General features: G+C 40.7%; 1 protein-coding gene across 2 annotated transcripts in view; it reads left to right on the top strand.

Moving 5' to 3' along the window:
- The window catches only part of gnb4a (guanine nucleotide binding protein (G protein), beta polypeptide 4a), a 72302-nt gene that overhangs the window by 15766 nt on the left and 39605 nt on the right, over positions 1-16931 (top strand). For both annotated transcript variants that reach the window (XM_079819462.1, XM_079819463.1), the window contains exons 6-9: positions 15003-15165; positions 15268-15334; positions 15958-16159; positions 16304-16520. In XM_079819462.1, the coding sequence (XP_079675588.1) occupies positions 15003-15165; positions 15268-15334; positions 15958-16159; positions 16304-16520 (649 nt within the window). The remainder of the gene's footprint in view (positions 1-15002; positions 15166-15267; positions 15335-15957; positions 16160-16303; positions 16521-16931) is intronic.

Below are 16931 nucleotides of genomic sequence, written 5' to 3'. Positions count from 1 at the left end.
CAAATTATAGGCTACAAGACATTACACAGGTACAAATGGAATGTTATAATGGAACATTGCGCTCCCCAACTCGCGAAAGGTCGGATTTGCTCCATCTTTTGATTGTTTTGTTTAGGAAACCTTGAATCCATATAAGACACGCATGTCATTAGACACAATCCATGTCATTAGAATCAATGAATCCATGAAATTAGACACAACGTGCACACGTGTGCAGGCCAATGTTTGTTTTTTTTTGCGGTGATGGAGGTGACGATCTCAGACCCGCGGTAGGCGTCACGTGACCGCGGTAATGCGGTAACCGTCCCAGCCCTACTGTTGGAGCAATCATTAGAAAATGGAAGAAGCTAAACATGACTGTCAATCTCCCTCGGACTGGGGCTCCATGCAAGATCTCACCTAGTGGGGTCTCAGTGATCCTAAGAAAGGTGAGGAATCAGCTAGTGTTAATTTCGTCAGACGAGACGAGACTAAATATGTTCGTTAACGACCTTTTTTTCCATGACGAAGACGAGACGATGACGAGACTGCACCAATGTCCAAAAACACTGACTAAGACTAAATTAACATGCATTATTGTTGATGAAAAAGGACGAGACTAAAATGTTTTGCATAAAATAAAAACTAAGATAAAATATCTCTTCATTTTCGTCTACAATTGTCTCTACTTTTACATCATGAGATGAAAATTCAGCTGTTCAAAATATTCAGAAAGAGTTCCCGCTGTTGCTGGAGTACAGGTCTCTCTCAGACTCCGCCTGTCATCTCGCAGCCGCGCGCGTGTGGTCACGTGGTTCCCGGAGCGCTCAATACCTCTAGCGCTGTGTCAGTATATTTGAATGGCTTAAGCCGCGTAAGTTACACAACAGCTTCACTTTACAGGTGTTTGCAGCAATTTTTGGTAAACAGTACAGCATAGTGTGCGTCAGCCACATTTACAGTATCATTTTATTATGGAGAGTGGTAGAGATCAACATTGTTAACATTAATATTAATGTTTTTCTTGTATTTAGCCCTCAGGTATTCCTTACTAATTAAGTCACACTTGTACTCATTGATGGTCAAATGTGACCATACACCTTAACTATTTCAAAAATAAATAGCCTATATTTTAATTCAATAATATTTATTGAATATTTTGAGGAGATCTTTTGGTACTAAATACTATTTGTGCAATACTTATGGTCCATTAATGATCACTTAAAATAATTTTCTTTTAATATTTTTAATATTTATATTACAATCAGTGTATTAATTAAGGTTAAAATAGAGAATTCCACTGCAAAGAGGCAAATTAGAGTCATTTTGTGGCTGGAAAAAAAAAAAATTTCACTTGTAATGCCATTACCCACTGGGTGCCTGTATGGCTCTTTAATACATACACAGATCATAACTGCTTACTTATTTGTGAAATTTTGAAATGTTAATAATAGTGAATAGTAAAGAATGCAAGCAAATATAATATAACCCCAAAAAAGTGTAAAAAACATATTTTCCCTTATACTATGTACAGTAGGCTATATACATATGAATTCATACTGAATCAAGATCGAACTCGATATTTGTGCCCATCGTCTCATAAGCTAATGCTGATCTACGCTGTAAATCAACCAGTTAGCTATGGTGTTGTGGCACAAACATTATGCAGGTTATATGTACTTTATGTAACTTATTTTGCCACAAAATATATTGAGTTTTCCTTTGACTAAAGCTAGACTAAAAGACTAGACTTTTGATCGACTAAAACTTGACTAAGATACCTTGAGTTGTCTTTTGACTAAAACTAGACTAAAATGACGAGACTTTTAGTCGACTAAAACTTGACTAACAAAAAATGATATGTGAATGACTAAATATGACTAAAACTAACAAGGACATTTGGCACAAGACTAAGACTAAGACTAAATTAAAAATAGGTGACAAAATTAACACTAGAATCAGCCCAGAACTACACGGGAGGAGCTGGTCAATGACTGGAAAAGAGCAGGGACCAACTTTTCCAAGGTTATTGTTGGTAATACACCAAGACGTCATGGTTTGCAATCATGCATGGCACGGAATGTTCCCCTGCTTAAACCAGCACATGTCCAGGCCCGTCTCAAGTTTGCCAATGACCATTTGGATGATCCAGAGGAGTCATGGGAGAAAGTCATGTGGCCAAAATCCCTCCTGCAGTGTGTGCAAACCTGGTGAAAAACTACAGGAAACGTTTGACCTCTGTAATTGCAAACAAAGGCTACTGTACCAAATATTACTTTTTTGCCGATATCTTGGAAACCGCTAGTCCGATCGAGACGAAACCAGCGTCAGAAGTTCGGAAACATAGGTCGTTAGGCACGATCGCAAGCCCAAATGTCAAAATATTGATAGTAACGGGTTGTAAAATCCAATCAAAGTCAGGTGTCAGGCTGAAACCCTATTGTAACTGTTCATTTTCCCATGATGCATCATTCTCCAGCTAAAACTGATCGGGCAGACCAAACCGTAAGTCGTAGAGACTTGAAACTTGCAGGGCTGGTAGTACTCACAACGACTACTGACGTCACCGAAGCCCGCCCCGATCGGCCTGACGGGGGCGCTACAGCGATCAAAAGTACGAAACGGCGATCAAAAGTACGAAACGGCTCATAACTCCTCAACCGTAAGGCGTAGCCTCGAGTGCCTTATATCGCTTGAATCCTTGGCTCAAGACGGACAAAATGCTTTGGATTTGCTCGCCCTTCAGGCGCAAATTTCGAGATATTTTAGTTTTTTTGTAAAACCTACTTTTGCAAATTACTCCCAGGTTCTTTGCCTGATCAGAACCAAACCACTGCAGAAATGTTCTCTGGAGAGTGATTATCAATAATTATAAAAAAATTATATTTTGATTCTTGGTTGGTAAGAGGAGCCAAAATGTACGATGTGACCGGGACCTCTTTTACTAAAATGGCTATAACTTGTGAACAAAATGAGATATTTTCACCAAGTTCAGGTCACATATGTATGAGCTCAATCTGAGATCACATGAAAAAAATCGCAATGATTGACCACTTGGTGGCGCTATATTAGGGGAAAAACACATGAAAATGCAATATACACACCCAAACATTAGTCAGATGAAAATGGGCATTCATTGTCTTCGTCCAGGGTGCCATGATAGTCTATGAGGACACTGGTGTATCTAAAAAAAACTCTCTATATGTCATTGCCACAATGCCCTGAAGGAGCCTGAGAAATTTCAAGCCAACGTTTTTCACAGCATTCACCTCCTTAGTCTTCTGAATCCAATGATACCAAACGTGCCAGGTTTCACCTTACGATTTGTGAAAAGGTGTACTTTAGCACCTAAAAAACCTTTGCGAATGTCTTCGAAACAGTTAGTCTGATCAAAACAAAACCACATCAGCAAATTCAGAAACATAGGTCAACAGCTAAACAATAATGACAAGCCAACATTTTGGAAGGAAGTGGCAAAAAAATCCAATCAATGCAGCCCATGCTTTCATAAATATAAGTGGCTATAACTTCAAAACAAAATGAGATATTTACAACAAATTTGACATATATATTTATGGGCACACATTGAGGACACCTAAAAAAAAAAGCAAAGACGTGTTATAAATGTCAAAAAACAACATATTTTTCCTTAGTTAAATTGCCTGTATTTCCGTGAATGCTCTTTCCCATCTATGATCTAAGTTTATTTATTTCTTTGGATCCTCATTAGGCACTATAACTGACTAAATATTGGCATGTAGACCGCCATCGGTGCTCGGGCCCTAATTAAATCAACAACAATAAAATGAAACATACAAATCCCATTAAATGTTCCTTCCTTTAAAAACTCATTTTACTTCTTAAAATGTGTAATATCTGATAGTAAATCATTCAATATTTTCATTCCTCCAGATATTATAGTCCATTGTTGTCCAGTGGTTTTCAAAACAAAATACATGACATTCTGTGCACAGTTTAAAACAGGAGGAAGATCATTTGTAAAATAATGATGGTAATAATAGTCCTAAACAACTTCCTTGAGGAACACCACATTGCTCTTTTAAATCTGAATAACTTCCATAATAACATAAACATTGTCACATATTAAACAGATAACTTTTAAACCAATGCACACAGTTAAGGCCTGTTCACACCGGGACGATTTTCGCACGCGTTTATCGCCGACGTTTAACGCCTCGGGACTAAACAATGGGCGCCAATGTGAGTGTTCACACCGACGCGCAAAACGCCAGGCGTAAAAGCGTCATTTTTAAAAAAACGCCTCGGGTTCGTTTTTTTATTTTGACGCGGCGCGTAAAAAACTGGCCGACCAATGAGATCGGCGCTTTTGTTCACGTGCCTGGAGCTGCTGAAGTGACAGTAAAACACGACTTGGTGGCGCTCAAGCACAAAACGGTCTTGCCGGGCACGCATTGATACGACGAAGAAGTAGTAAGTAGACAAAGAAGATGAACTGCTAATGCTGCTTGCCAGTTAGCAAAAAGTGTGTGAATGGTTTTGTCCATATACATAATATGTCTATGGTTTTGGCAAGCACGTAAATACTGTCTCTCTTCTCCTTCTGTGTGACAAGCGAGTGTCAGAGGCTTAAAGTGCCGCAGCACCATCTTGTGTACCGGGAGCGCATCGACTGAATGTGCACGTTCACTCGGCGCAGCGCCAGTGAAAATCGCTTGGGTGTGAACACTCAAGACGCGCCGAAAAACGGCACGAAAAACGCTGGCGATAAGCGCGCGATATTCGTCCCGGTGTGTACAGGCCTTAAGAAGTACATTTCTGACATTTCAATTTATCCAGCAATAATTTATGATCCATTACATAAAATGCTGAGCTAAAATCTAACGATACAGCTTCTACTAAGTTATTGTCATCAATTTGTGCTTATACTACTCCATAATATTGATCTGTAATTCATATTTAGACATTATAAAATCACTATAACATTTACAATCACATTTTGTAAAATGCATCACTTCCTTTCTATTGAAGTATTGGTATTGACAATTGTGCCACATGATGAGTAATGTGAAACCTGAAAAAGACTTGCAGTAAACATTTAGTTTCCACCATATATTTCACATATCTGTATCTACAACAAAATGTGTGTTTGTGTGTGAGCATGTTTAGTCTGTATAAAATATTATTGTTTAAGCCTATTGTTTAAGTATCCATTTTCCGCCATATTTTGTGGTCTCAGTAATACATTTTAGGTTGACATAGGCTTGACAAAACTAGGTATGGGTCATCACCACGATGCCCTGAGGTAGCCTGAGTAGTTTTGAAACAGCGCCACCTAGTGGAGATTCCCCCCCACCAAAATGATTATAACTTTAGGTGAGATTGACTTATTTTCATGCGAGTTACTTTTTTTGTCTCCTGAATCCTCGCCGAGTCCAATGATACCAGACTTGCTAGGTTTCGGCGTATGGTTTGTGCAGCGTTGTAATTTAGCGCTTTAAAAACATTAGCTGATATCTTCGAAACCGCTAGTCCGATCGAGACGAAACCAGCGTCACAAGTTCGGAAACATAGGTCGATAGCTACCATTCAATGCCCAAATGTCAAAATATTGATAGTAAGGGGGTGTAAAATCCAATCAAAGTCAGGTGTCAGTCATTTTTCATGTGTTTTTCATATAAATGTCTATAACTCCAAAACTAAACAAGATATTTTCACCAAAATTGACACAGACATGTATGGGCTCACTGCGAGGACACATAAAAAAATGGTAGGATTGTGCCACTTGGTAGCGCTATAATAGAACAAAACATGAAATTCACATTGACTACAATGCAGTATTATGATATAAAATGCTATGCTTTACAAATGAATTGGTGTATCATTACGAAACTTGGTATGTGCCATCAGCACCATTCCTTTAAGGTACTTAAAAGGTTTCAAAACAGCACCGCCATGTGGTCCATACTTATAATGAAATGGCCTCTTGTGGCTATATCTCTGCAATGACATATTGACACTATATTGACACCCTGCTTTGATATATTGACACCAATCTTTGCATGTGTCATTGTAGGGCTGCTCGATTATGGAAAAAATCATAATCACGATTATTTTGGTCAATATTGAAATCACGATTATGTAACACGATTATTTCACATGACTTTGGGAATGTGTTGTATTTATTAAAAATACACCTTTCAACAATTCAATTGAAATTGTAACATTTGTTGTACTTTTTGAACTATTAAAATAAATAATATAACATATATTCAAATCAAAGTATAAAAGTATTCACGTAAAAATGATAATCACAAATAAATAAGATCAACAATATGGTTCGGCTAGATATGCTTTTCAGGTACGTCTAACATTAGTTTTCAGGTACAGAAATGTCTCAAATGTAAAATAACATTGCATATTTGAGTGCATAAATTAAAGATGAATCCTATTAAACTTACAAAAGCTATTCAATCCGGATCGGATATGCGTCGTCTTTATCGACTGTATAAAGTTCACTTAAGGCATATACAGACTATGTCTGCTAAGATACTCATCAAGATGGACATATTGACATACGTTTTGTGTGAGTTTGTCCGTTCAAGAGCAAGACTTGAAAGATAACTCAATATTTGCGCGCTGAGAGACGTGTGCGCGCTCTCGGATGAGCGCACAGAGATACATTTCCTCACAGCGCGCGCGGCTTCTCATTCGCGTCTTCTGGCACTAAACCCGGGTGATGACGGCGAAAACGACTGGTCATATTCAAACATACGGCAGCACTAGCATGCATTGAACAAAGTTTACAAAGAGAGAATTATTTGAAAAATATGAGGGGAAAAAAGGACGTTTACACGGCACCCCTGCTCTCGTCAGTTTTTGTTTCTTTATTAGATTGTCATAGGTCACTCTGTTTAATTTTCAAGTGGTTAAACAAATTCGTGGTGTTCCCTTGCGTTGCAGCCACTACCATGTAGAAAATCTTGCACGTAGCATGTTTCTGCTCGTCGTCTGATTCCTCAAAGCCAAACTGTTCCCAGACAACGGAGTTGGTTTTGCCTTTTTTGCTCCCCAAACGCTGCTGTAACTGCCCTCCTTCTGCCATCTTTACTCGCGCAGAGTTTTTAAATTCCAGCGGATGATATGCACACGAGACTCCCGATCTGAGAAAGTTTGTGGCTTCGGGAGGGGCGGATGAGCGCGTGCGCGTTTCATTCAGAACGCAAGGCAAAATAATCGTTTTTTCTCGATTGTACTATTTTGGTGATCGTTGGGAGGCAAAATCGAAATCGAAATCGAAATTCGATGAATTGCACAGCCCTATGTCATTGTTCCCTTATTCTGGCCACACCACATCAATTTTGTAACCGTGCCACCTATTGGTTGAAAGTGATAAATCATTAAATCATTATTATTGACTGTATTTATAATTTTACAGCTATTTGGCCTAAAATCACCTTATTAGGTCTTTAATTGCTCATTGCTGCAGTTGATCTGACATTGCCAGCCATTTTGGCATGTCTTGTCTTTGCGCTTGGCCCCGATAATGGCTGCTTGCAGCTATATTTAGGGGCCAAGCACCGAAGGTGCGAAGCCCCTCTTGAAACCGTTAGATTTCTTATTAGGGGTTCAAGCACGAAGTGCTGAAACCCTATTGTATTTGTGCTGATTTTTAGGGGTTCAAGCACGAAGTGCTGAAGATGGTTATTACTATAAACAGAATTTACAGGTGAATATGTACAGTGAATAATATACAGATGGTTATTACTATAAATAGAATTTACAGGTGGATATGTAATATAATATACAGATGGCTATTACTATAAACAGAATTTTACAGATAGAGGTATACAATGATTTGTTAGGCTAAAATGAGGAATATGGCAGTGGATTAAGGTAGTGCAATAAATTATGGACAGAAGCTATCTGAAAAAAAAAGTGTAAAAGTGCAGTGGAAAGTGATTGCATATTACAGTTCGAAGTACGGTGCCAAAAGCAAATTTAAACAGTAGGTACTATAAATAACAGTCGGCAGTGCAAATGAGCATAATACAGTTAAGGTATGGTAGTGCGAAATGAATAAGTAAACAGTTGTGACTGTAATAAACAGTCGGTAGTGCAAATAACAAAGTGAAGGCAGATGTGAGGTAGGAGAGTTATCAGTATATGAGGGGAGTGGATCAACGGGGGTTTGAGTTCAGTAAAGAGACAGCTCTGGGGAAAAAAACTGTTCTTTAGTCTGCTGGTCCTGGTCCGGTGGATCCTGAAACGCCTGCCGGAGGGCAGGAGAGAAAACAGTCTGTGGGCTGGATGAGAGGAGTCCTTAAGGATGCTGCGAGCTCGATGCAGACAGCGTTTCCTCTGGATGTGCTCGATGGCAGGTAGTGGAGTCCCTGTGATGCGCTGGGCAGTTTTCACCACCCGCTGCAGTGCCTTGCGCTCCGCAACAGAGCAGCTCCCATACCACACTGCCACACAGTTGGTCAGGATGCTTTCTATTGCGCAGCGATAGAAGTTCACCAGGATAGCTGAGGAGAGCTGATTCTTCCTCAGTGTCCTCAGGAAGAAGAGGCGCTGGTGAGTAGGGCTGGGCAATTTTATCGATTCTGCGATATAAATCGATATTTTTTCTCCCAAGAAAGTATCGATTTTTAAGCCACGAGTATCAATACATAAGTCCCATTCAAATCCCCGTGTTTACCCCCATTTGCGTTGCAGGAAGAGCGATTTGGTCAGCCAGCCGCTAGTACCGCTGTAGAGCAAGTTACCCGTACTACTAACTTTACACAGACGCCGACGTCTACCTCTTCTTGTTTACGGAGTCAGAGCGAGGAGATTCAAAAAAATGGCGGCGAATATAAATCCAGCGCCTTCATGCTTAAAAGCAGATGTGTGGGAGCACTTTGGGTTTAAAAAGAAGGAAAGCGACGACTTAGACTCAGGGGTCAACAACATGAGTCGCCCGCAAGGACCACACGAGTTGCCCGCGGGTCTGTTCTAAAAATAGCTCACCATAGCAGCTGCGTTCAGTCGCTTCCGTGTTAATTTAAGCGCAGGGCTCCAGACTGAAGCCGAATATATATACTAGTGTCTGTAAATAATAAACTGCAAAATACTATTTAAATATTACTCCTGCATGTTCTGCGTCTGTGTGGATGACGAGCGCCGCACGCGCACTCGCTCTTGTAGTCTCTGCCGACATGAAGGCATAAACCGTCACTTCATGAGAATTTACCGTTTCATTTGAGAAAACTGGCTGCGTCTCATTCTGCTCCTGGTTCAGTAGTCAGGGCACTGATCAGGACACAAGTCAATGGGCTGAGCCCTGACTGAACTAGGGAGCTGAATGAGAATGAGACGCGCACCCACTGTCATATCATCATGAACACAGACACTGGTAATCACGGCAACCCGTCAAAATAAAAGTTCGGTTTAACGTGAAGAGATTGACTACAGATTGTAGCCTACAGTAAATTTAGCTACGTCTCTATGTAATAATAATACGTCTCTACTAATAATAATAATTATGAAATAAATAATACTAATTATATAATTATTAATGGTTGCTTATTTTTCACTTGATCTTTCATTTATAAACAAAGTTTACTTTTAAACAGCATACAGCCTTTACATGTTTATGTATTTACTTATGATTATCATCATATATAATAAAACATTTATGTAAAAAAAAAAAGTGGTATTGTACCGACTACTGGAACTACTACTATACTCTTTCAATTGTAAAACAGTTTGGATAGTTGTTAATATGAGAATTATGATGCATTATTTAAGAGTTTTAAGTATTATATAACATGAGTAGCTCTCTTTGACTTTCTTTTTTAAAAAGTAGCTCTCAAATGAAAAAAGGTTGGAGACCCTTGACTTAGACAAAGCATCGCGGTTGGTTTGCAAGCTGTGTGACACAAACGTGAAATACTCTGGAAATACTACCAAATGTCAGTGTCAAGCTAAAAAAGCTGTCAAAGAAACTGTTCAGAACAGGCCACTTGCTGCAATTTTTAAAACTCCATTGTTAATTGCAATACTGCACTTAATTTACTTTTCAAAGGCTTGTAAGCTACAGTTTGCACTGTTTCAATAAATGGAACTAATTTTCTCAACACATCTTTGATTCATTTTGTCCAGCATTTGCAAGCTGTAGACTCTCTGTCCCGTCAGAGACATATATTGTGTAATTGATGATTTTAGTTTTCAGTTCAGTTAATTCAATCCAAGTAAATGAAACGCTCACAAGATGTCACCAAATTCACTCTGTCCCCTTTAAATCTTTCAGAAAATGATGTAAGTGTATCGAATCGTATCGTTGGCTGAATATAGTGATATATATCGTATCGTGAGCTGAATATCGAGTATCGTATCGTGAGATTAGTGTATCGCTACAGCCCTACTGGTGAGCCTTCTTGACCAGGCTGGAGGTGTTGGTCGTCCACGACATGTCCGCCGAGATGTGGATCCCCAGGAACTTGAAACTGGAGACACGTTCAACAGCCATTCCATTGATGTGGATGGTGTCGTGTGTGCCTCTTGACTCCTTCCTGAAGTCCACGATGAGCTCCTTCGTTTTGGTGGTGTTGAGGAGCAGGTTATTTTCAGTGCACCATGTGGCCAGGTGCTGGATCTCCTCCCTATAGGCAGTCTCATCGTTGTTGCTGATGAGACCAATCACCGTAGTGTCGTCCGCAAACTTGACGATAGAATTAGATCCATACACAGGCTTGCAGTCGGCGGTGAAGAGGGAGTAGAGAAACGAGCTTAGCACACAGCCCTGTGGTACACCAGTGTTAAGAGTGATGGATGTGGAGCAGGTGAATCCTGAACGAACATTCTGGGGTCTGTCAGTTAGGAAGTCCAAAATCCAGTTACACATTGAGGTATTGATGCCCAGGTCTCCAAGTTTGGCTATTAACTTGGTTGGGATGACAGTGTTGAATGCTGAGCTGAAGTCAACAAACAGCATGCGTGCGTAAGTGTTTTTATTGTCCAGGTGAGTGAGCACAGAGTGCAGTGCCATGGAAACGGCATCCTCTGTGCTCCTATTGCTGCGGTAGGCAAACTGGTGTGAGTCCAATGTGGATGGTAGAGAGTCTTTTAGGTGTTCCAGGACCAGCCGCTCAAAGCACTTCATGACGATGGGTGTGAGTGCTACAGGGCGGTAGTCATTAGGGCACCTCGGGCTAGAGTGTTTTGGCACTGGCACAATGGAAGTGCGTTTAAAGCATGATGGTACAGCTGCTTGGGCAAGAGACAGGTTGAAAATGTCTGTAAAAACCCCAGCGAGCTGCTCCGCACATGACCTGAGAACACGACCAGGGATGTTATCTGGTCCAATAGCCTTGTGTGCGCTGATCCGGCTCAGTGCCTTGCAGACATCTGTGGAGGAGAGTGTGATAGGTGGGTCAGCTGAGGGTTTGAGCTTGGTGGCAGTTTCTCTGTTGTCTCTTTCAAAGCGAGCATAAAAGTAATTTAGCTCGTTCAGGAAGTTGACATCAGTGGCTGTGGGGGTGGAGTGGGTGGGTTTGTAGTCACTGATGGCCTGAATGCCCTGCCACATGCGTCGAGGGTCAGAGTTGGAAAAGTGACCCTCTATCTTTAGCTTGTAGCAGTGCTTGGCCTGTTTGATGCCCCTCTTCAGGTTTGCCCTGGACGTACTGTAGGCTTGTGCATCTCCTGATCTGAAGGCAGTATTGCGTGACTTCAGCAGGAGTCGCACGTCCCTGTTCATCCATGGCTTCTGATTTGGGTATGTGGTGATCTGTTTCTGGGTTGTAACACTGTCAATGGTGGTATTGACATGATCCAATACAGAGGAGGTGTAGGAGTCAATGTCCGTGTGAGCGCCACTGGTGGCTTGAGAAGCAAACACACTCCAGTCTGTGTGTAGAAACCTTTCCTGGAGTGAGGAATCAACCCCCGCAGGCCACACCTTGATGGTCTTCACTGATGGCTTCACACGGTTGATGAGGGGTGCATATTTGGGGATGAGGAACAAAGAAAGGTGATCTGACTGTCCCAGGTGGGGGAGGGGTGTCGCAACGTAAGCGCCAGCCATGTTTGTGTAAACATGGTCTAAGGTTTTGTTTCCTCTGGTGTGGCAGGAAACATGCTGGTGAAACTTGGGTAGCACTGACTTTAAGTTTGAATGATTAAAGTCACTTGCAACAATAAAAGCAGCTTCCGGGTGATCAGTCTGTTGTTTACTGATTAGGGCTGTAGCGATACACTAATCTCACGATACGATACGATACTCGATATTCAGCTCACGATACGATATATATCACGATATTCAGCCAACGATACGATTCGATACGATTCGATATAATTCGATACTCTTACATCATTTTCTGAAAGATTTAAAGGGGACAGAGTGATTTTGGTGACATCTTGTGAGTGTTTCATTTACTTGGATTGAATTAACTGAACTGAAAACTAAAATCATCAATTACACAATATATGTCTGACTGGACAGAGAGTCTACAGCTTGCAAATGCTGGACAAAATGAATCAAAGATGTGTTCAGAAAATTAGTTCCATTTATTGAAACAGTGCAAACTGTAGCTTACAAGCCTTTGAAAAGTAAATAAAGTGCAGTATTGCAATTAACAATGGAGTTTTAAAAATTGCAGCAAGTGGCCTGTTCTGAACCGTTTCTTTGACAGCTTTTTTAGCTTGACACTGACATTTGGTAGTATTTCACGTTTGTCACACAGCTTGCAAATCAACCGCAATGCTTTGTCTAAGTCAAGGGTCTCCAACCTTTTTTCATTTGAGAGCTACTTTTTTAAAAAGAAAGTCACAGAGAGCTACTTAGTATATAATACTTAAAACTCTTAAATAATGCATCATAATTCTCATATTAACAACTATACAAACTGTTTTACACCTGAAAGAGTATAGTAGTAGTTCCAGTAGTCGGTACAATACCACTATTTTTTTTTTAAATAAATGTTTTATTATATATGATGATAATCATAAGTAAATAATACATAAACATGTAAAGGCTGTATGCTGTTTAAAAGTAAACATTTTTTATAAATGAAAGATCAAGTGAAAAATAAGCAACCATTAATAATTAGTATTATTTATTTCATAATTATTATTATTAGTAGAGACGTATTATTATTACATAGAGACGTAGCTAAATGTACTGTAGGCTACAATCTGTAGTCAATCTCTTCACGTTAAACCGAACTTTTATTTTGACGGGTTGACGTGATTACCAGTGTCTGTGTTCATGATATGACAGTGGGTGCGCGTCTTATTCAGCTCCCTAGTTCAGTTAGGGCACTGATCAGGGATCAGCCCATTGACTTATGTCCTGATCAGTGCCCTGACTTCTGAACCAGGAGCAGAATGAGACGCAGCCAGTTTTCTCAAATGAAACGGTAAATTCTCATGAAGTGAGGTTTGTGTTCGTGTCGGCAGAGACTACAAAAGCGAGTGCGCGCGCGGCGCTCGTCATCCACACAGACGCAGAACATGATGCAGGAGTAATATTTAAATAGTATTTTGCAGTTTATTATTTACAGACACTAGTATATATTCGGCTTCAGTCTGGAGCCCTGTGCTTAAATGAACACGGAAGCGACTGAACGCAGCTGCTATGGTGAGCTATTTTTAGAACAGACCCGCGGGCAACTCCTGTGGTCCTTGCGGGCGACTCATGTTGTTGACCCCTGAGTCTAAGTCGTCGCTTTGCTTCTTCTTTTTAAACCCAAAGTGCTCCCACCCATCTGCTTTTAAGCATGAAGGCGCTGGATTTATATTCGCCGCCATTTATTTGAATCTCCTCGCTCTGACTCCGTAAACAAGAAGAGGTAGACGTCGGCGTAAAGTTAGTAGTACGGGTAACTTGCTCTACAGCGATACTAGCGGCTGGCTGACCAAATCGCTCTTCCTGCAACGCAAATGGGGATAAACACGGGGATTTGAATGGGACTTATGTATCGATACTCGCGGCTTAAAAAATCGATACTTTCTTGGGAGAAAAATATCGATTTATATCGCAGAATCGATAAAATTGCCCAGCCCTATTACTGATGGCTGCATGAAGTTCTTTCATAGCAAGCTTGGCATCAGCATCCGGGGGAATATAGGCTGCAGTTATAATGGTGGAAGTGAACTCCCGCGGTAGATAAAACGGTCTAAATTTAACCATGAGAAACTCAAGGTTAGCTGAACAATGACTCCCAACAATAGCAGAGTTTGTGCACCAGGCTTTGTTAATGTAAATGCACAATCCACCACCTCTGGTCTTACCGGAGCCATCTAATGTTCTATCCGCCCGGAGTGTGTGGCATACCGCTAGCTCAATAGCGGTGTCCGGTATTCCGCCGTTTAGCCAGGTTTCCGTGAAGATTAGGACGTTACAGTTCAAAAGTTTCTTGCTGTGTGTGATGCTGAGTCGAATCTCCTCCATTTTGTTCACTAGCCGTACATTGGCAAGGAAAATACTGGGTAAAGAGAGCCGATGTGGGGTTAGCCTTAGCTTAGCTCTCAGTCCTCCGCGTATCCCCCGCCTTTGTTTACGATCTCGGCACCGCCTGCGAGCACTTCCTCCCGGCCGGGTAGAGTGTATAGCCTCGGGTGTCCTAGCGATCTCTGGAAGGAATCGAAGATTGTCCATAAAACTTTCGGAAATTCGCAAACCAATATCCAAAATCTCACCACGGGTGTACGATATTAAGGCACAACTATTCTGAACGAACAGACCCGAGATGAGCAAGAAAAATACAGCAAAATTGCAGAATCTGGAGAGACCCAGAGCCTCGCGAACTACTCGCGCCGCCATCTTGGGTGCGTAATGATATGTATCTTTACGCGAGCATACTGTACGCAGGTAAGATAGGACTAACCCTCACTCTTGTGCTCAATTTGGAATCATCTACTTGCATACTACCATATCGTTACATGGCAGAAATCGCTAGAGTAGTGTGCTAGTATGTTTTTCCAGATTCAGCATTGGTCTCATTCTATATAACAAAAGGTCATAGCAACTGCAAGAATTCTTTTGTGAATCTTTCCAGATGCATGCCATTCCATTAAGGTCATCATGGGTGATGACTTGCTCCTACGCTCCCTCAGGGAATTATGTAGCCTGCGGAGGCCTGGACAATATCTGCTCAATCTACAGCCTTAAAACCCGTGAGGGCAATGTCAGAGTCACCAGAGAACTGCCTGGACACACAGGTGAATTGTGTCAACAGCAAGATTAGCATCATTAATCTGTGTATCTGTCATGCAGTGGGATGAAGCTCATGTCTTTTTTTTGCTCTTTTTCATCCTCTCCAGGTTATTTGTCATGTTGTCGCTTTTTGGACGATAGTCAGATTGTCACCAGTTCTGGAGATACTACATGGTAAGTCCATAAGAGCTTTGAATGACCATTTTTTAAAATAGATTATTTACCTTCAACAACATTTTTAATTATATCTTGAATGCATTACATTTATCACATGATGTATCGCTGAGCTAGAGGCAATGAGAAATAATTGAAGAATTTCAAAGATGGGCATTTCATGACATTGTTTGATTAATTGATTGAGTAATGCTGATTTACAAGTCAACTTTTTTTTATATATAAGATGTAAATGCATGTACGTGATCAAGGAATGTAATAAAAGATCTGATGAGTAACCATACCATTTCAAAATCCGAATCCAAAAGCAAAATCCCAGCTTTTGCGACAACACCATAAACTGCAGTACCCTGAAACAAAGCGCTTTTAACAAGCTTCATTTACCCAAAACAAAACATTTAGCCCACTTCGTAGGAGTACCGATATATATTGCGTATATCATCATTGAGTCTAAAAATAAATTAAAGATTGGTCCAAATCGCCCAGCCCTACCCTTTGCCATCCTGATTGTTGAGCTCTGATAAAAGAGTTGGTACTGCTAAGATGAAGCGATTAAAAACCCTTTTGTCAAGGTTTGTTTGATCTTGTACTGAATGTGAACCAGCTGTCCTTCTCCTTTGCAGTGCTCTTTGGGACATTGAGACTGGTCAGCAGACCACCACGTTCACAGGGCACAGTGGAGATGTGATGAGCCTGTCCCTCAGCCCAGACTCTAAGACCTTTGTATCAGGTGCCTGTGATGCTTCCTCCAAATTGTGGGACATCCGAGACGGAATGTGCAGACAGTCTTTCACTGGGCACGTTTCTGATATAAATGCTGTCTGTGTGAGTGTCAATGAGAAGTCCTCACTAGTGTCTGAGACATCCACCATGCTGGTTTACTTATTGAGCCTGTGCAATGCTTGTTCAAAATTGTGTTAGTTTGCTAATGTTCATATCATCCAGTTTCAGTTGTGCTTGTTTTTTCAGTTCTTTCCAAATGGTAATGCGTTCACCACGGGCTCAGACGACGCAACTTGTCGTTTGTTTGACCTCCGTGCGGACCAGGAACTGATGATGTACTCGCATGACAACATTATCTGCGGCATCACCTCTGTGGCCTTCTCTAAAAGTGGCCGTCTGCTGCTCGCTGGCTACGATGACTTCAACTGCAATGTGTGGGACACGCTTAAAGGAGAGCGTGCAGGTCAGTACTTCAACCCTTTGATCACATGGAAAAAAAACTATTTAAATTCTACTGAATCTTTTCTGCTTTAAAGCACAATAGATAGTCAAACATCTCACATGGTCTCATTTCAGACAGTCCTGACTTTCTAAACCATGTCGACAAATCAACACAAAGAAGGCACCGTTATGGCCATTTATCATGGTTTTACTTTAGTGACAAACCTTAGTGTTTTCTAGGGCTGTCAACTGAAGTCCTGAAATTTTTTTAATAAAAATGAAGTTTAGGAAAAAAAACCTGTTAAATTAATTAGCTGCGCACTGTGCGCAGTACTTGGTGGCCTTGTTGTCTGACTAAATTAATTATAAATAAACTTAAAAAATAGTAGGCTATTTGCAGTATATTAAATCATTTTGTAAATTTTTATTTTGG

This window comes from Gobio gobio, assembly GCF_949357685.1.
Source record: "Gobio gobio genome assembly, chromosome: 6".
Taxonomy (NCBI): domain Eukaryota; kingdom Metazoa; phylum Chordata; class Actinopteri; order Cypriniformes; family Gobionidae; genus Gobio; species Gobio gobio.
Note: the sequence above shows the minus strand (reverse complement) of the source record. Positions and strands in the feature narration are given on the sequence as shown.